Source organism: Suhomyces tanzawaensis (genome assembly GCF_001661415.1).
Source record: "Suhomyces tanzawaensis NRRL Y-17324 unplaced genomic scaffold CANTAscaffold_6, whole genome shotgun sequence".
Lineage (NCBI taxonomy): Eukaryota > Fungi > Ascomycota > Pichiomycetes > Serinales > Debaryomycetaceae > Suhomyces > Suhomyces tanzawaensis.
Genome location: NW_017963641.1, coordinates 805,465 through 825,039, shown reverse-complemented (window position 1 = coordinate 825,039; position 19,575 = coordinate 805,465). Strand labels below are relative to the sequence as shown.

At 46.6% G+C, this 19,575-nt stretch overlaps 9 protein-coding genes across 9 annotated transcripts; 2 read left to right on the top strand and 7 right to left on the bottom strand.

Moving 5' to 3' along the window:
• Nucleotides 1-428: 428 nt before the first annotated feature.
• On the bottom strand, nt 429-1,556 carry CRK1 (cyclin-dependent serine/threonine protein kinase; the record flags this gene model as incomplete). The annotated part of the gene is made up of 1 exon (XM_020210404.1): nt 429-1,556. A coding segment is annotated over one exon (1,128 nt), but the record flags the coding sequence as incomplete, so codon positions are not given.
• Nucleotides 1,557-2,302: 746 nt separating this feature from the next.
• Nucleotides 2,303-3,928, bottom strand: ITR1 (myo-inositol transporter; the record flags this gene model as incomplete). Its single annotated transcript, XM_020210379.1, has 1 exon — nt 2,303-3,928. The coding sequence occupies one exon, from the start codon at nt 3,926-3,928 to the stop codon at nt 2,303-2,305; it is 1,626 nt and encodes a 541-aa protein (XP_020063162.1).
• Nucleotides 3,929-5,037: 1,109 nt separating this feature from the next.
• Nucleotides 5,038-6,746, bottom strand: CYT1 (ubiquinol--cytochrome-c reductase catalytic subunit). The gene has a single exon (XM_020207953.1). The coding sequence runs from the start codon at nt 6,316-6,318 to the stop codon at nt 5,452-5,454; it is 867 nt and encodes a 288-aa protein (XP_020063161.1). The 5' UTR covers nt 6,319-6,746; the 3' UTR covers nt 5,038-5,451.
• Nucleotides 6,747-7,705: 959 nt separating this feature from the next.
• CANTADRAFT_55004 (uncharacterized protein) lies at nt 7,706-8,140 on the bottom strand (the record flags this gene model as incomplete). The annotated part of the gene is made up of 1 exon (XM_020210391.1): nt 7,706-8,140. The coding sequence occupies one exon, from the start codon at nt 8,138-8,140 to the stop codon at nt 7,706-7,708; it is 435 nt and encodes a 144-aa protein (XP_020063160.1).
• A 1,006-nt stretch (nt 8,141-9,146) lies between these two features.
• ABP2 (Abp2p) lies at nt 9,147-11,236 on the top strand. The gene has a single exon (XM_020207952.1). The coding sequence runs from the start codon at nt 9,182-9,184 to the stop codon at nt 11,081-11,083; it is 1,902 nt and encodes a 633-aa protein (XP_020063159.1). The 5' UTR covers nt 9,147-9,181; the 3' UTR covers nt 11,084-11,236.
• Nucleotides 11,237-12,291: 1,055 nt separating this feature from the next.
• On the bottom strand, nt 12,292-13,821 carry CKA2 (casein kinase 2 catalytic subunit). Its single transcript, XM_020207951.1, has one exon. It carries the CDS (start codon nt 13,414-13,416, stop codon nt 12,424-12,426), a length of 993 nt encoding a protein of 330 aa, XP_020063158.1. The 5' UTR covers nt 13,417-13,821; the 3' UTR covers nt 12,292-12,423.
• A 71-nt stretch (nt 13,822-13,892) lies between these two features.
• On the top strand, nt 13,893-14,973 carry CANTADRAFT_12623 (uncharacterized protein). Its single transcript, XM_020206230.1, has one exon. It carries the CDS (start codon nt 14,107-14,109, stop codon nt 14,887-14,889), a length of 783 nt encoding a protein of 260 aa, XP_020063157.1. The 5' UTR covers nt 13,893-14,106; the 3' UTR covers nt 14,890-14,973.
• Nucleotides 14,974-15,100: 127 nt separating this feature from the next.
• Nucleotides 15,101-15,991, bottom strand: MRPL10 (mitochondrial 54S ribosomal protein uL15m). The gene has a single exon (XM_020207950.1). It carries the CDS (start codon nt 15,977-15,979, stop codon nt 15,152-15,154), a length of 828 nt encoding a protein of 275 aa, XP_020063156.1. The 5' UTR covers nt 15,980-15,991; the 3' UTR covers nt 15,101-15,151.
• Nucleotides 15,992-17,217: 1,226 nt separating this feature from the next.
• Nucleotides 17,218-17,631, bottom strand: CANTADRAFT_91469 (DUF4259 domain-containing protein; the record flags this gene model as incomplete). Its single annotated transcript, XM_020211824.1, has 1 exon — nt 17,218-17,631. The coding sequence occupies one exon, from the start codon at nt 17,629-17,631 to the stop codon at nt 17,218-17,220; it is 414 nt and encodes a 137-aa protein (XP_020063155.1).
• Nucleotides 17,632-19,575: the final 1,944 nt, after the last annotated feature.

Sequence of the window (19,575 nt, the reverse complement as noted above, 5' to 3'; positions counted from 1 at the left end):
GCCCTTTCTCTTGACCTTTCAGGGACTCGGGGACCATCGTCTCTGTGTGAACCACGACCAGGACTTTCCTTCGGCACATATGAGCTTCTGTTATTGTAGCTTTGCAGAGGCACATAGCTGGAGGATGAAAAGCTCAGACTGTAATGAGGTACATAGCTCAGGGAATCTCTTGAGTTATAATTCAGCGGACCTTTTGGTGGGCCCTTGGCACTCTGTTCGTATGACTGATATGATCTGGGGGGATGATTTGAGTAGCCTGGTCTGGTGTGTCCCTTATTTGGATAACCATGGGTTGGATGAGGTTGTTCGGAATAGCCCTGGTTGGATATATGGACAGGAGCTGGCTTTGATGGAGTTGGTTGTGGATATCCGTTTTGTCGTTCTCTCAATTTCTTGAACCGCTCTTTGTCGATTTCATGGCACTCCTCAAACTTTGGTAATTCGTGTGGCTTCACTCCAACAGGACTATTGGAGAAAAATTCATGCTTCAAAGCGTCCAACGCATTGAATCTCTTCAAGGGGTCCAAAGTGAGCAAGCCACTTAATAGAGAAATCCCGTCTTCCGGCATCAAATCCTTGAATCTGGCCTCCAACGTTCTCTTGCACGTGAGTCCGATGTTGAAGTCCGATTTGTTGGGTAACAATGCTGCCTGTGTCCAGTCTGTTGGTGGACCAACGAGCCCAAATACCAACTGTGCTTGGTGCACATCTGATTTTCCGACCAAAATTGGTTTATGTGTGAAAAGCTCCCCGAAAACACAGCCAATTCCCCACAAATCAACTGCCGTGGTATACTTGCGCTCTCCCAACAACAATTCCGGAGGTCTGTACCACCTGGTGACCACCAATCCGGTGTAGGAACGTTCACCTCCACCTGGTCCTTTTCCAAGCACTGGAACGTCACCATGGTACGTTCTGGCCAACCCGAAGTCGGCTATTTTCAACACTCCATTAAAGTCAATCAAAATATTTGCTGCCTTGATGTCTCTGTGCAAGAACTTGTTTTCGTGGATGAACTGGATCCCGTGCAAGAGTTGCGACATCAAGCACTTGATGTGCTCCAACTCGAGATGTATGGCTGGGTTTTCTAATAATCCAACGAGATCAGAACACATATATGGCGACACAGTGTAAAAACAGCCTCTATGCGTCACCAAATCGGCCAGATTCGAGACCCTAGGCTCCTCGAAAATCATCTCGGAGATCTTGAGGATGTTTTCGTGTCTTAACTGCTTCAAAATGGTGATTTCTCTCATGGCTGTGATGGGAAACCCTTCTTTGGCTGAGTGATTGATAAGCTGCTTAAGTGCAACCAACTTTCCCGACCGTTTGGACTTGGCCTTTTGCACCACCCCGAACGTTCCCTGCCCCAACTTCTCTATTATCTCGAAATCCCTTAATTTGCTCATTTCCAACGAGGCATGGGGCTCTTTTGAATGAAGAAGCCTTTTACGGGCCACCACACTGGTGGGGCGTGGCGAGAGTCCTGAGCTGACCAGACCGCTGTCACTCGGAGGAGGCACTTCGGCCTTTGCTGCCGAGTCTGATTGCGTCATTGCTGGAGCAAGAGGTAGTGTGTGAGGGTGTCTGTGGAAATGGCCTCTCTCGACCATACTGAAAGCTGATATCGATTTTTGAAATCACATGATTGAGGTCACGTGTACCTTATGATCAGGCAAGTTGGGGTTTTAATGTCCAGTCAAGCAATGTATTTGTCTTCTATAAGCCACTGGCCAAATATCACGATGCAGATGTAGTCGATATGTCTTTCCAATTTTTAATTGGCAAATTCACGATACTTTTTGGTCATTTTAATTTCAAGTACAAAGCTCAGATGGTTATAACAACTACATTGACTGTATAGTCAGGTTTCAACCTTATAACGGCTCCATTACTCCGAATTGTCATCTTTCAAGTTGAATATCTTCACTTGACTCTGAAGAGTCGGCGTACGGGATGAGCGAGGCACCCTAGAGAGTATGGTGGTAAGCTTTCAATGCTATTAAACTTCACTACTCCCAATTTCTTTCAACGAAAGAATGGATTTTTTCAATCCTCCCAGTACTAAAGCCGTCAAACAAATTATGACGCAAATGTCACTATTCCCATCAGTCAGCTGTTTCGACGTTATGAGCGTGGATTGGGTACCGTAGTTTCGAATACTAGTATCAATCCCTACAATATATTAATTTGATGCAATGCTGATATTATAACTGATTAATCTTGTCAAGTTCCGATGCTGACATATTATGCTATTAACGTGTAGAAGTGAAAATGAGACACCTTGGTCGACAGGTGCCAATTAGACAGGTTGGTTTTTGAGCTTAGCTTCACGCTTTCTTTGTTTGGACAATGCAGAGGCTTCTCTAACATTGAATCCACTAGACAAGAATTGGTTAGTCTCTTCCAAACGCAACCCAGCAACTTCAGGGAGAAGAAAGTAAACGAATAAAAATGAGATGAGACACAAGCCTCCGAAAAAGGCAAATGTTCCTGTAGGTGTAATGTTTTCTAACATGGTCAAGAAAGTAGATGCGATGACCAATGATCCAGCCCAGTTGGTAGCAGCAGCGTACATACCACCGATGGATCTGACGTTGACATCGGAGAACAACTCCACTCCGGTCCAGGCACTGTTACCAATACCAATGGCGTAACCAGCCACAAACAACACCATGGAGAGAATGACAAGAATACCCCAGCCGGAAATACCTTTAGTGGCAACAGTCACCTTGTTGCCATCACTGAAGGAAATACCCAAGTAGTGGAAGGCAATGGCACACAAGATCATGGCGACCACCATGACTGGAATGGCAAAGAGCAAGATTCTTCTTCTACCGACCTTGTCAATAATACACAAGGCAACTCCAGTGAACACGAAGTTGGTAGCAGCGATAATGATGGACACGGCAGTGGCGTTGTCGAAGCCGATAGTCAGGAAAATGGTGGCACTGAAGTACATCAACGAGTTGAACCCAGTGAACTGTTGGATACCTTGCAAGCCACAGGCCAAGATGAGGGCTCTGAAGTTGGCAGGGGTGGTGTGGATGATCTTGATGGAGTTCCAGGCCTGTTGCAAGGGTCCGTCACCTGGAACAACCGAGTTGGAGGCAATCATGTCAGCGATGGTGGCTTCAATGTAGGCTTCTGAGGGGCCAGAGTGGATGGTTCTCATCACCTCCTTGGCCTTTTCAGCCTGGCCGTTCATGATGTAGAATCTGGGGGTGTCTGGAAGGAACCAGAACAACACCACCTGGATCACTGGGGGGACCAAACACAACCCCACACTGACTCTCCAGCCATTGTGGACGTGGGTGAGACCCCAGTTGATAAAGTACGCCACCAACTGGCCTCCAGTGATGAACATACAGTTGGTAACGATCAATCTTCCTCTGTACTTGGAGGGAGCGAGCTCACTCAACATCAAGGGTGCGATCAACGAAGCGATACCCACACCCAATCCCAACACGAATCTGCCAGCAATCATGGTCCACACGGTGTGGGCGGCTAACTGAACGACGGTTCCCACGATGAAGAACGCGTTGGAGCCAAGCAACACGGTTTTTCTGCCGATCAAGTTGGCCAAAACACCTCCAAGCACGGCTCCAAGCAAGGCGCCTAGCGAGGTGGCGGAAGTGATGAACTCCTTGTCACCGGACGTAAGCACCTTGCCCAAGTCGGTTCCAACATTCACCAAAGCAGACGAGATGTAGCCAGTGTCGTACCCAAACATGAACCCTGAGATGGAAGATGCCAACGTAAGGATCACCACCATCTTGGTGGGACGCTGGTGCAGTTCCACGAACGTCTGGCCCAACAGCTCGTCGCTGGGCTTGCTGGTATTGCTGGTGTGGGCAAGGAGGACGTTAGACGACGACGACGACTCGATGGTCACCTGCTCGTGTTCTGTCTGATTTTTCACGGACATGTTGAAGTTGGAACACTGAGAAGGATATTTGTGGATGAGAGAGAAACGGCAGATCCGCGCTTTTATAAGAAAACTTCGGCGGTTTGCTCTCGCCGAAACAACACGCCTTCTCCGCACCGCGCGGGCGGGGCCAATCAGCACGCGCGCCTCCGCGAGGGCATCGAATTTCGGCGGATTTTCGGTGGGATGCAGATTTCGCCGAGGGAGGACGATCGGAGGTTTTAAGCAAGGGTGGGTCCATGGCATGTTTCTGGCGGATTACAGAGCCGCTGGTGTGTTAGCAGCCACTGGCTAGACCCTGATACGCTTTTCTGGCGTTGTCGTAGCTTTCTGGGAGTGGAAACCGTTCCAGAGCAGAGCAGTGAGTGAGGGCACTAAATGTGGTGATGCCAGATGAAGTTCCCGAGGCTTAGCAGCTAGCGAGCGGTTGGGGCAGTTGTAGTGCAGTACGGATCTGGAGAGGCACCACGAGACTGCATCAAAGAGAGTAGATGCCACACGAGACTGCGTCAAAAAGCGTAGAGCCTGCGCCAAAGTGATGCCGCAGCAGCCGTGCATGCACGGCTCGTAAGGCCGCTGTCTTGCCGTGCTGTCAAAGGCAGCGATGGCAGGGTGTCATGTGGTGGGTCGTGCGGTTGGATTGCATTAGTTAGACATCATTAGTTGAAGCAGTATTTGCAAACATCATTAGTTGTAGTTCATAATAAAGCAATGCCTCATTAATTAACATTATTACTAGAAAGTTCATTCCTTGAAATTCACTATCGTTGATATGCTACGCAGTGCATCCTTGCAATGTACCGACTGCCTACCATAGATTGAATAATTGACCATGATTCCAACAGTTGTGTCATTTATTCACCTTTGATCCTTATCACATGTGTCTACTGCATCATTTCGCATATTGTGACCTCTTGTACTACTTGTAGCAACAAATAGAAGTGTCCTATGACTCTTTGTCTTGCGGTGTTTATCTGCATCATCTGATCCTGTAACTGCAACTGCTCCAAAAAAATACTAATGAGCAGCAATAATTTATGGAGCCTCCACCTGATACTGCAGTGGTGGCCTCTATGCCTGGCACTGCCAGAGCATGGCCGCCTCTGCCTCCATAATCTAACACTGTAAATACACTCATTGTCATCTTGTCTATTGATCACGTGATATATACCATGTGATGCCATATATAGTGATTTTCCATTGCAGCCTTCAACAATACCATCCAGCACAACTGATCTTCACAACGAGCAGCCTGATCTACTTTTAGACCTCTACCTCACTCTCGGTTCCTATTCCTACTCTTCCCTCTACAAGCTCTCTTTCTAGTGATATCTATTGAACACTGACTATTAATGAATTTTATGTGAAGAAACAGAGAATACCCCATTCACTCCTACACATGAGTTACAAAGTTACACAGCATACTTTTGAGCCGCCTATGTACATTCAACTCGAAGTGGCTGACATGACTGTTACCGGGTGATGGAAGCGGACTCGTCAACCATTGACGGAATTTAAGGGATTTATTTCTTTGGAGGATCGAATCTGAACTTTCTGTTCTTGATTGGTTGCCACTTGAATCTCTTGACCCAGACAGAGAGCAAGTACAAAGAGGAGACAACGATCAATGCTTTCAAACCCATCTTCTTTCTGTCATCGTGCTCTGGTTCAGCAGCCCAGTTCAAGAAGGTGGAGACATCCTTGGCCATTTGGGAGGTGGTGGCTGGGGTACCATCTTCGTACTCGACGGCATCGTCGAACAAAACTCTAGCCATGGCAATCGAACCACCTGGGAAGTAAGGGTTGTAGTTGGAGCCTGGAGGCAAGACGACACCGGCAGGAGGTTCGTCGGGGTAACCAGTCAACAAGGCGAAGATGTAATCAGCACCACCGTGTCTGGCCTTGACGATCAAAGACAAGTCTGGAGGCAAGGCACCCTGGTTGGCGGCTCTAGCAGCTTGTTCGTTCTCGTAAGGAGCTTGCATGTAGTCAGCCAACTTACCAGGTCTCTTTCTGGGCTTACCCTCGTCATCTGGCTCGTCGTCGTACTCCAATTCTTCGGCAAAAGCCTTAGCCTCAGAGGTGGTGTGGGAAACACCAACCAAGTTTCTCCATGCGATTCTGTCCAATGAGTGACAGGCAGCACACACTTCACGGTAGACCTGGTACCCTCTTCTGATGGAAGCATGGTCGAAGGAATCGAACATACCGTTATGGGACCAGCCATAAGCTGGTGGATGCAATCCGTGTTCAGCGGCAGTCATGGCGTTGGCGCTCATTGAGTCTTGGTACAACATGTATGAGGCAGTCAAACCAGTGGCACCGACAGCTCCGGTGAGGAACCGTTGCAACACTGGGTTAGATGCAAGTCTAGCGGTTGATTTGAACATGCTGTGATGTAGACGTTGATTGATGTTGTGTGAATTTTCAGATAAAAGTTTGTTAATAAGTGTGTGATGTGATTGGCTGGCTCTGTGCAGGAGGGTGTGAGTGAGGGTGCGTGCGCGGGCCGGAACTTCCTGGTGGCCGGGGAATGGTGCTGGGGAGGCTCTTCAGTTCCGTAAGGGTGATTGTGTGTAGGGCAGGTGTAGTCGTAGGCTTCTAGCTGGTGGTGGCTTCTCGTTTGGCGTTTTGACTCTTTTGGCTGGGGTTAGCCGCAAAATCCTTCCCCATAAAATCCAAAATTTCACTTTCGCCTTTCCTGTGCTTGCTACATCCCTCCGAATGCTCCACCGTAGTGTAACTGGGGATCTCCGTCTCGTAGACCCTTCTGGCAGTTCTTGTAGGCAAAAATCTGGTGCCAGCCGTCCTTCCCTGTCGAATGCCTTGATTATATGCAGTCCTTTAATATCGTCCCACACTACATTGGATCTATACCCAATTTTGTGCTGCTCCTACATTCAGCCTTCACGAAGCTATCCACCTGTATTGCTTTGTACGCCTCCATGCACCCTGTCCAATTTTCGCCATATTTACTTTCAGCCAACCACAGCTATTCTAAATGGCCCACTCTCCATTGGTGCAAAAAATCACCTCATCTGTGGTGTCCAGCCCGATGCGTGAGTCGAACCCTCAACCAACTGACTTCAAAAAAGTTTGTGGAGCCAAACATGAATGTTACTTTATATACCCCTACTTTAAAGACGATTTGCTAATTATCGGACTCAAAATGTTCAAACTCCCATTAGTTGTAGCTTACATTAACAAGTAGAATAAGATCGAAGAACTCGTTAATGGTTTGAACAAGAACCTTTACATTCAATGCTTCAGTATGATAGTAGATGTTGTGAAAGAGAATACTTACTATGTGACTTAGAAAAAGGCATATTGCCGTGATACAGTTTAAAAATAACCCACTAGTTTTCAATACTGATTTAGATTTATTGTCTTTTATAATTTTCCCGTATCAGAAGGACTATTGGCGCATAGTATTTGTTTAATCTTTTATGTTTCACCGACCTCATACTTCTCCTTGGACCCAGCTTGACTTTCTTGATTTTTCAGGGCTAAGGTGTTCTATATTTACATCCAAGATGTGACTAACTCCTGGCTTCAAAGTGGTGGAAGGTTAATTTCAAAAATCACCTCGACTGTCCATCTTGAGTGAATTTACAATATGCTACCGTAATGATTGATCACCATCCTTTTCTAACGTTTTCAACAAATGAACCTGGCAATATCATGCACTAGCATGCGAGTAAACATCGTATACAATACACAGATATAGTTGATTTCTTAGTCTACAGCCGGCACAGTCATTTATTTATTAATGCAAATTTACCACTTCTCCTCGGGATTAGCCTTGAAAGCCACGTAGTCGTCCCATTTGAACAAGCTCAACTCGGTCTCATTCTCAACCCCCAATTCCTTCAAGCTCCTGTCGATCTCGAGTCCTGGACGTTGCAACACCCAGTCGTCGTCGTTTTCAAAGTTGATGATCAAGTTCATGGACTTGCTCCCGTGTGCCTTGGTGTAGATCTTGAGGGTGTCGTACTCGACATTGCGGTATGGTCTCAAACCACCAGTGGTATTAATGATTGTTCTGACTTGCTCCACGAGCTGCTTGGGGGTAGTCTCCTGTAAATTAACAGGGCTCAAAATGTGGTTTTTGACATTTCTGTAGGGAAACGACTTGATGATACGCACAGTGACAAGCGCACTGGTGGCGGGCCGCACGTTGGAGGTTAAGGGTTCGCCTGATTCGTCGGACATGATGGATTCTGACCCCAGCCGGATCATCGCAGATGATTTTTGTCACGCGATGGTTGGGTCACGTGCACGAATCCAATATTTTTAACCCAGTTCCAGTGCCCGAATCGGCATAATTCCACTTCGTCTGCCCGTAGTGCTGCTGGAGCTAACCGTGCCAAGCCAGGTCAGGCTGATCGAAGTGTACTTCCGCTAAGTGTGCGCTACTTCCGCTTATTGTCTTTAGGTCTGGCCACCGCGACCCGCTGACAGAGGACGGAGAACACGTAAATAGGCTGTAGACCAACGGAGCTTTGATGGCAGATTCGGCACAAAGTACGCGGTGCTGAACCACCACGGAGGCGCTACAATAAGCGGAATATCTTTACTATCATTCTTTGTGCAATACTCAGGGGGGACCTTCTGCTATTCCAGCCAGGTCTTCATAGCCACCTTCCTAGTGTTGGATCGCCTACACCGAGTGCGGATTATCCTCGACAGCTGTGGAAGCAACTGCCATGTGGAGCGTTTTGGCCAGTCCATCGTTGGCAGAAAAGATGCGTCGCGTCATTCCCAATTGGTATATAATCCGTCCGTGAATGACACAACAAACCCTAAATGCATGCACGGTGCTATAGGACACGCAGCATCGCCAACAACAGTCCATATTCGTCGAAGTCACATACAATTTAGTTAAATACGCGACATGAAAATACGAGCCATGAGTGAATTGCTGACACGCTCATGTAGGCAGACGCGACTGTGGGTTTTCACACACATTTGAAGCAGGAGCGAAACAGCGATAGACGCGGCTCCTGGGAGCGCTCTGGCGACACCATTGCCTTGTCACAGCCAGGCAGCACTCTCGGCACCAACTGGACACCCATCGCCTCTGGCCCAACCGTCGTCTCGCATGTTTATGTTTACTCGTCGTCCATTGTCTGTCACGGTCGTCTCACAATAAGCTTTTATGCAGCCAAACTTTGTTCTGCATCGCGCGGGCTCCTAACCTCTGGGGACATTATATATCGCCAACCCTGTCCCAGCGGATTAGCCCAATGAACCATGCCACTCACCAAAGAGCCACCCTCATGGGTCCAGTTGCAGAACAAGACCATGATCCGCTGGATCAACCTGAAAATCGCGCACCTGGCGCCTGAAACCCCCCAGCTTGCCTCTGCTCCCACCTCCATCACCTCGTGGTCTGACCTCCAGGACGGTCTCGTACTCATCCGCCTCGTTAACCAGATGATCTTCGAGGTGCTCGCCAGTCCCAGACACCCCATGCACCGCACCCAGCTCTACTACCTCAAGCCGTTATACCCCAAGCCGAAGTTCCGGCTCCACAAGCTTGAGAACCTCGTGGACGTGTTGCAGTTTGTCAAGATGATCCTTAACATCAACGTCAGTGGCATCAGCGCTGACAACATCTACGACGGCGACCACAAGCTCATTCTCGGCTTCGTGTGGTCGCTCTTCCTCTTCGACTCTGCTGGGTCTTTCGCGTCCTCCTCGTCGAGCTCCGCCAGCCCTCCGTCGTTGGTGGAGATCAAGGCCATTTTGCTCGCGTGGATCAATCGCGCAGTGGCGCGTCGCGGCTTGGAAATCTCCAACTTCAACAAGGACTGGTCGGTGGAAATCAACCGTCCCGACTTGGTGTTGGCAGCCGTGCTCCAGCACTACAACCTCGGCGTGGGCAACCTCGACCCCCACAAGAAGCTCCACAATTTGGCTGCCGTGTTGGCGTACGCTGAAGACGCATTGGCGGTGCCACACCTCATCGACATCGACGACTTCCAGATGTTGGTGCCGGACGAAAAGTGCATCGTGAGCTACCTCATCGAGTGGTTCAAGGTGTTGGAGCTCGGTGGAGTGCCGGAAGCCACTTCATCCTCCATTTCCACCGCTACCACCGCCACCTCCTTCGACGCGGTGGTCCTCTGCGTGGCTGATACCGTGCGGCGCAAGAACCGCTACGAGACCCTCGGGTTGCGGTTCAAGAACCGCGCCAACCGTGTGGTGGCCCAGGTGTCTGCCGACTTGGCAACACTTGCCTACCTCGCCGAGCTGGGCCTGCTTGAAGCTGAGATCCGCCAGGTGGTGCAGGCACCTGGCTACGCCAATTTCGCTGGCTTGAACGCCCGTCTCGACTCGCTACTCACCACGCTCGCGACCTACACCACCGCGCGCGCGGGCCTGGTACCGGAATTGGCGTACCACAACTACCCCGAGCTCCTCCACCACTACTGCGCCGTTAAGGCCAGTTTGGACGAAATGGGATTGGTGTACTGTCCCAGCATCAAGCAGCTCGGCGTGGACCTGCTCTCGCGCAAGCTCGACCAGCTTCTTGAGCTCGACTCGTCCATGGTGGCGGTCTCCTCCAAGTTGATTCTGGCAGTGGCTGCAACTGTCGCACTGGCACTTGCGACACCTCTAGCGGGAACTTCCGGCGCAGGCGCCTCCTCCTCGCACGAGCTCGCACAGCTCCAGTACGTTCGCAACCAGTTACTTGCCTACGGCGATGCCCTCGCTAGCGACATGCGGTGCGAGCCCACCGACGAGTCCTCCTCCATGCCATCGTCCTGGAACTTGACCCCAGCGGTGTTCGACCAGTTCGCAGCCCATCTCGCGGCAGTGCCAACCTCAGCCTCCCACCACGACGTGCTGAAGGTGCTCAGGGCCATGGTATCCAGTGAAGTGGCCCCAGCCACCATTGATGCATTCATGCGACTCATACCCACTAAGTCGCGCGCTCTGTTGTCTGCGTCCTCCAGCTCCAACTCCATCAGCGACTGCGACTTCACCCTCAACACATCCACGTCGTCCACCACCTCGTTGTCGGACGAGGACGACTTTCTCTTTGACGAGGTCCAGCAGAAGCTCGACTCTCAATTGTCTGGCACTGGCGACAGGGTCTACGACGTGCACGAGTTCATGGCCAAGCTCGAAAATGGCTTTAATATATAGAGTAGATCTCTTTCAATTCTTTGGGTATTTAATGAACGGTTATGGAACAGTAGCGAGTAGGGGTTAGAATCGATGTAGTGGGGTTATTACCGATAATAGGAAAGACCGATTTTTCAATGATGTTTATGAATATTCGGGCAACTAATTTTATTTTTATTCGAAGAATTGATGCCTCGATGATATTTAGGATACTGAAGGACTCTGCAATTCTGGATATTTACCAATATAATAAGCTGGTTGCGCTTCGTGCCTCAATGATTTTTTTAATCGGTTATTAAGGACCAGTACTCATATTCAATCTCGATTTTTATGAGCGATTTGTTAGAATCGACTAGCTTGGTAGAAATCCCCGGAAATTCACTAGTTTCGGCTGGGGCCACTGTTTTTATTTCCCTGTTTTCTCCCTGTCCTTCACAGCATGAACCTGTAAATTCCCGTAGTTCGTCCGAGAAATATAAATCTAGATGAACTCACTTCAGTACTACTCGAATAGAACGCTTTTCATTGCGTATTTAAGCTTTACTAGACCCCTACCAAAATGGAAGAGAATACCGAGCCGAAACAAATCTATCAGTAAAAAAAATAGTGCCTAACCCCTATCATCCAAAACTAGTAGCCTAATTGAAAAAATCTAACCACTAGTGACCGAATCCAGAAAGCTAATGGAAAATGCATAACCATTGGGAAAGGCAAAAAAATTAATGGAAACTAACCACAATCGGAAATTTTCGTTTCCGTAGTCACACCGAACAAGCATTCATTACAGTACTCCCTTCCAAAATGTATTGCTAGAAAAAATTTAGTAAGCCAGATTTCAGGGCTCCGTTTGTACTATCTTGTGTTCTGTTGCCAAAATACTCCTTTCAAAACGAACTGGATTCATTCCTTATTCCCGTTTATCAAGGAGCCTTTTAGTCTATTGATTATTACAATTTTTTTAGTAGAACTCTTGGTTGTACTTTCTGGTAGTCCATTGCCGCTACAACTCTGAATTCACAATAATAACCATATTGCTAATCCAAATTTTGGTTTTGTATCAGCTTTTGCCTTATATAAAAAAGTGAAGTCTTCACCTTCAAAGCAAAAGAATTAATTTCGTACTTCATCATCGGTCCGCTTCCATCGATATTAATTTCTTGTGTCTCTGAATGGTAAAATTTATCATCTCCAGGACATCCCCGTTCCAAGACTACATGTCAACTGAGCCATGAATCACACTCATGTTATTATACGAATATTATTAAGAGCTACTTATCGTATTGCTTCCATTAGATCAGTAACCATTACGTAGACCCAGAAATTTCCGGGTTTGAACTGCGAAAAGCTAGCTCTACTAGCACTTATGAACTCAACTTGAAGAACGGATGCTCGATGGCCTCCTTGGCAGTGGGCCTCAACTGGTGGTCAAAGGTCAACAACTTGTCGATCAAGTCGATGACTTCTTCGCTCACCATGTGTCTATTATCATTATTCACAAAACTTTCCCATGGCTTGGTAGAGTATTGGTGCAAGATATCATCGTACTCAGAGCTTAGTTTAATTCCATACTTTGCCACATACTTCATGAGTTTGTCTGTACCCAATACCTTTGCTATTTGGACCAACTGGTCATTATTGGAGTCACCTCTGAAGAACGGCTCCTTTTTGAAGATGATGGCCGCAAGCATACACCCAACAGACCACAAGTCAAGCGAGTAATCGTACTGCTGCAAGTTGATGAGCAATTCCGGGCCCTTGTGGTATCTGGAGGCCACTCTGACGTTGTAGTCCATTCCCATGTGATAGAACTCGGCGAGCCCCCAGTCAATCAAACGGAGCTTCTTGGTAAGCGGGTCGATCATGATGTTCTGGGGTTTAACGTCTCTATGGATGATTCCCATGGAGTGGGAGTAGTCCAATGCAATCAAGAGCTGGGTGAAGTAGTACTGGATGTCGGAGATGGAGAACTTGGGGTATAAAACTCGGAAATCCACGTTATTAACTTTCTCGAAAATGAGCGCAGGGATCTTGCTCTGTTCGTCCCGGACAATGTCCAACAAGCCGATAACGTTGGGTCCGCCAGTTAAGTTCTGTAAGATCTTTACTTCCCGGTAGATTTTCTTCAACTTGACCGGCTTCAACACCTTGATGACACAGGGCTCGTCGTTTAGCACGTTGACGCCCTGGAACACTTCCGAGTACTTGCCTCTGCCGATTTTGCTGATGATCTCGTAGTTCTTGATGTTGCCCCATCCGATCTTGTGGTGCTCGTAGTCCCAGTAGTCGGCCGAACGGACGCTGTTGGCGTCGGCGTACACGCGAGCCACCGAGTATACCCTGGTGCTGACACTCATGCTGGTTGGTGGACGATTGTTGTTGCTGGCTATGGACTAATGTGATGCGCTTGAGTCAAGCGCTGGTGAGGGTGGTTGGGGACGTGCTGGTGTGCAATCACTGGTGGTGGTCGCTGGAGGGTGGGGCCGTTACTGTGTGTTCGGTGATGGTTCCACGAGTGGTGACACTGGTGGATTGTCGTGAATGGATGAGATTAGCAGAAAGTGCTCGCGATATTGGTCGTTTTGCTGAAAAATGGCGGCGGCGAGCCCTAAATTAGGGAGAGCTAGTGGTGGGCCGGGTGCGGGACGGGTGCGAGACAGTAGCGGGAGCGAGCTCCGAGCGAGCTCCGAGTGTGCTCCTAAGGTGGCACTGGGGAGTTTGGGTGCTCCTGGAACAGTGCCAAAGTGGCGGGAGGAGGCTGCCAGGGTCTGGGGTCTGGGATAACGGCTCCAGATGGCCGTGGACTGGCGAAATGAGGCCCTGTGGCGGTCTGATGGGGCGTGCTGGTGCGCGGAGCCGATCTTTATCTCCCGCTAGCACCATCCCCAGCTTCGCACTACCGGCGAGGCTCCCGCTAACTATACACGCCAGTACCACGACCACGTACTTACCGCTACCACGCTGTCCACCAACAGTATCCATACTGTAGGTCTTGCTACTGCCTCTATCTTCACCATCTTCACCATCGTCACCGTCCCCCCCGTGCAATGGAGGACCCCACTACTGTATCGCTAACCTACCAGAACACTTCGCTACAAGACGTCCAGGTATGGTCTGCTGGCCCCGCCACTCCGTACTTTTCGCCCTACCACCATCTTGATGCAACCGTGCTGCCTACTGCCATCCCGCTCTACCTAATCCTGGCTCCTCCCGCTACCATCTACTCGAACGACGCCAGCACTGCTGAATTCTTCAAAACTCATCTCCTCCCAATATCGCTAGCAAACGGTCTAGGACTTCTATTCAAGAGCGACAGCGCCGACCAGTACCTTGTGTTTTACTACGATGACCATATCCGCATGCTCGTGATCGACTTTGACGGTTTGAATAACGCATTGGCCCTAATTGATGTAAATTCCTCCATTGCATCCAATACCTTCATCGACACCCGACGAGCTCCCGTGCAAGAGAACACTCTGGTGTTCGACAAGGTTTTGGAGCGAAAGAAGCAGCCCAATCCGTTCATTGAGTCGGCCAAACCCAGCACCAACTCGTTGCTGGTGCTCTCGAGCCAGGAACACATCAACCAGGCGGTCAACAAGGTGATCCTCTCGGGTTTGCGGATCAGAGGCCTCTCCACCAGCCTGGGGCACTCTTCCAATGACAAGTTGACCATCAAGGAAATATACCACATGACATATAAGGCTGCGCTTTTCGGTTTACGAAAGTACAACTACAGTTTCAATGGGAGTACTAAGAAAAAGATTACGATGGACGATATCCAGGACGTGGTGGAAAGACTATTGGAGGTTTTCGTGGATGTAGTATAACATACGGTCACTGGGGAATATCATTCATGGAGTTTTGGGAATTTATAGAACATTTAGTAACGGTTTTTAATAGTACGTTTAATTCGGACCCTAGTAGTTCTGTTAAATATTAAATTACCAGGGAAATAGCATCCTCTTGTCAAAGTATAACTATAGTATGCCAAATTATCGGCATGTCCAGCAGTTATTCTCCTACAAGCGTTCTTTCACATCCGTGTCATTACGCAATGTTATTCTATTATATACAAGTCGATAACCCTATTTAAAGATCGTTTACAGAAACAACTTTACCCTCGTGGAACTCGTTGAATCTGGCTGGAGATGCCACTTCTGCTTGTCTTTCCAAAGCAGACTTCTTTTCAGCCTTGGTGTAGGTGGCACTGACGTTCTTGAGATGGTCCAAAAGCAAGGATCTGTCCTTCAACAAGTATCCTCTCTTGGCTGGGTTGGAGTAATATTCGATGTCTCTTCTGTGGGAAGGTCTGGCAGGCAATGGCACGTAGCCCTTCTTCAACAAGAAACGTTCTGGATTGATGTGTGCATCCAATGACAATTTGGTGAAGTATACTGAGGTGTAGGACTTTTCCAACTTCTCGATGGCTTGGATGGCCTGGTCCGATGCTCTGGATGCCTCGATGTTCAATGGGACGCTGTAGTCCTCCTTTCCGTTGGCCAAAATCTTAACCCCATCCTTCATGGTGCCGGTGATCAAGCCACACTCCTTCATGGTCCTTATAGTCAAGGTCTCGCCAGCCTGTAAAGGAATTCTGCCAGTGTTCCAGAACTCTTGGATTCTCTCCAAGTTAAGATCGAAGTACACTCTTTTGTGAGGTCTCTTGAACCCTATGATAGGGAAAAGCTTGTAGTATGGGGTTTGACCACCTTCCAACCATCTAGGCACCTTACCTCTTGCTTTCTGACCCTTTTGACCTCTTCCAGAAGTCTTACCCTTTCCTGAAGCTGGACCTCTACCAAGTCTCTTGTAGCTGACGACGGCACCGTCGTTTGGCTTCAAGTTGCCCATGTACGACACATTACGTGTGAGGAAGGACACGCTTTGCGTGACCTTTGTCTTGATTTGACTGAACATTGAACCTGTCGCAATTAGATAGTAGTGATGGTTGATGTTGATCTTGGTGAAAAATTGTCGTGGGTCGTGCGCAGGAGAATATGGTTGAAGGTAGTGAAGCTAGTTGCAAAATCCACGGTGATATGGAGAGTGCTGGGTACATTCCAAGTAGTGGCTGAAAGCTGTGATTTTCAAGTAGTTGAAATCTTTAATTTAAGGTGGACTCCGAGAATTGTTATGGCTGTGAAGAATTTTCGAACCTTACAGACTACTAAATGAGTTACAATAGGGCCATTTATAGCTATACCGCAATACTATACACCATCAGGATCTTCCCAGATCGATTATATATGTGTCGGGAGAAAAGTTTTGTTTTTCTTTTTAAACTGTTTCCCAGAAAGACGAAAATCTTCGAATTCCTTTGTACTGCTATTGTCGATACTTGTCAAATCATTTGAGGATGGAAATATTAGTTAGGTTGTACATTTACACTAGCTAAATGCTACCTAATCTCCACTCAACCTTAAAGCAACTAAAGATAATTGAATAAAAATTCAAATTTCTTCAAAATAAACACAAATTTTGGATTTTTGATTCTGAGATTTCCAATCACCACAGTGAAACCTCCCGCAATTGTACAAAATAGCTACTAAATGCTTCCAGCATCGAAAACGCTTACCTAACGATCCAATATGCTCAAAATCACAAGGGCTCTTTCTCCATCAAACCTAGAGTATACTCAGAAAGTTCAAAGGTGCGAAGTGAAATCTATGCGTTACGATTAAACCAAATTTCATCGAACAGTAGTCAATTGTTAGAATGCTTATTGGCTCATAAATAAGGCCGCCATCTAACTAAACTTCTAGAAAGCGTTAATTCTATTCAATATGGATACCAACTCTCTTTTGTCCTGGAATTGGGATACTTTACGACTAGGCCAACTTTGATGGACACATAGAATTATAACGTAAATATTAGCATAGACATATAGCATATTCAAAATGGGTTAATATTGAGATCAGACTCCGACTAGTACAAAAATAAGCACAAATTAGAGTCGACTTATTAAGCACAGGCAAAAACTATTATTCGGTATCAGGGTTTAATTGGTAACGTGGAGCTTAGAAGCTCAAGATCCAGTTCCCGCAAACGATCCTGGAGACCACTAGTAGATAAATGGGAACGTGGTTCAGAGCTTCTGCGGCTTCTGCTATTGCCACCAGTTCTACGGAATCACTATCAGAAACCAGCCCGTGTGATCACTTTAACTTTTCAATCAAGTCCGTAACGGTCTCTTTCCATACGCCGAGATCTTCTGTTTCCGCCCACAACTCGTAAAGTTCTGAGTCTTCGGTGAGGGCCAAATTCAACGCAATCTGGGCCTTATTCACCAATTCCACTGAAGGCTTCTCTTGAACTCTCTTCACCCATTCATCAACATGGTTGGTGTAAGCATCTTCTGCAGTTGACTTTCCGGATGCTTTCACCAATGCATATGCTGCTGCGATAGCCTCGGTGCTGTAATCGGCATCTAAGTATTCTTCCGTGGCTTTTGCCTTAATAATTTGATCAAACGCTTCTTCGATTGTGGAATAATCCGACTTGTCTTTGAGTCCATATGCCCAATCGCAAGCATTATCGTTTCCAAAAGGTTCATGTGACCAAGCCCCCATCTTGACTGACTTTTTTCTGTTTCAATTGTGGTCCTTAGAGTAGTTTAGAATAATCTCTACATTTGCCAAGAGGAAAAAGGTGGGGGAGTGTTTTCCCTCGGAATAGCGAGTTTGGAAAAATGAACTTATCTAAATGATCCCAAGTGATTATGTAGAAAAATACATCCAATAAAGGATATAATACGATCGATGGTGCGGAGTACTATTGGTTGTGCTGTTGTCTGCGGTAGTGCAGAGTTACGTATATCTAATTTTATTTTCGACTTGAGTTATCCATAGTGTCCTGGGGTCCAATTGCTAGTACTTCATTTTCTTCTCCTAGATATTCCTAACACTCGGAGCCGAGATTGTGATTTCAATGTGATTACTCCCTTATTGACTAAACGAGAATCTTGATCGTTATTCGGATAAATGTTTGGAATATTGTTGCTTGTCTGATAGACCCTATCGTATTTTCGCTTTGGATTCTAAAAACTAACCACTTCATACTAGCAGCCTATTCCGGGAGTTTGTGAGATTCTGGGACTTTTAAGTCCATGCTGTAAGCTACTTCAACCTCAAGCAAGTTTTCACGAAGTGAAATCCATAAACTGAAAAGAGTACCTACGTCTGGAGTCCTTCTGAAGCGAGCCTCTTACAGAAAACTGCAACGAGTTGTTTCTAAGTCATCGTCTGCTTCCTACCCACCAGTAATGACCGTGACCACACATTCGACAACTTTGTAGACTCTTTTCAGCGCGGTGGTGTTGATTGTACATGGTTTCTTTGTAAACTAATTTTGCCTGGTCTACTGATGACACTATGTAATAGACTATCTATAGGACAGCTAAGAATAGAAAAATTGGGACAGCTAGATCCATCTCCAATTTTCCCACCCACTTACTTACCTTAGAACCTACTTTTGTTTCATAGGCTGGGCTTTGGAATTCAGTCCGTCAATTTGTTTTATTGAATGGGCTCCTAATAATAACATTAAAGGTAATAAATTTAATTTACATTTATCAGTGTGAGGTGAAATTAATTCTATAGTTTCAAAATACAGCAGAATATAGAATATATGATAACTGCAAAGATAGCTATAACTCCACCTAATTTATCAGGTGATTTCTCTGAGCAATGGGTTCAAAATACTCAAATGATTTCATTATACTACAGATATCAACAAGAAGTTGTCTTTGTATGAATTTTCAAACCCTATGATTACCCCTGAAATAATTATAGCCGCTCTCTGGAGCGCATTTCGAAACGATAGAGTTTCTGAAGCTTTTGATTTTAGAGCTAATCACTCCCAACCAAGCAGTTCATGCTTTTAGTTCTCATGTATCTAGACTTATGATCATTCAAGCAATTATCTGGTAGATTGGGGTGCACCAGTATTGAAAATCACCAGAGTCAGGATTATCCATCTCCAATGGGCTTTTATAGATATCAATGAATTGATTGAGTAAGCCAAAACAACTTCATAACCATATCAACCTATATTTCAATTCAGAATTCAACGGTTTCTTGGAAGTCCAACATACTACTGCTAACACACCAAAAATAATGTCATCTTGAGCAAACTTGTTGTCAGTTTAAACACCAAAAAATATTTATTTGGTTTTGAATTTACCTTTTTGTCAATGGGAAGTATTCATAAACTACTGACTATGTAACTATTTCAATGGATAACACACCATCAGGGTCAAACCTTTATAATTTAGTTAATTTTTAAATTCGTTTCTTGAGCATTCTTTTCAACTTGGTACGCAACAAAAGGCATCTTGCAGAAGCGGCTCATGTTAAATAAGGTTTTCATTAGGAGCTTTGGCTGGACAAGAAGTTTACATCTTAAATGAAGAGTTAGCTGCCGAGCAACTTGTCACATATATCCTATTATACTCTAAAACAATTGAAATAGGTAAGCCAATAGTATTTTTCTAATGGGCAATATTTTAGTCAAAT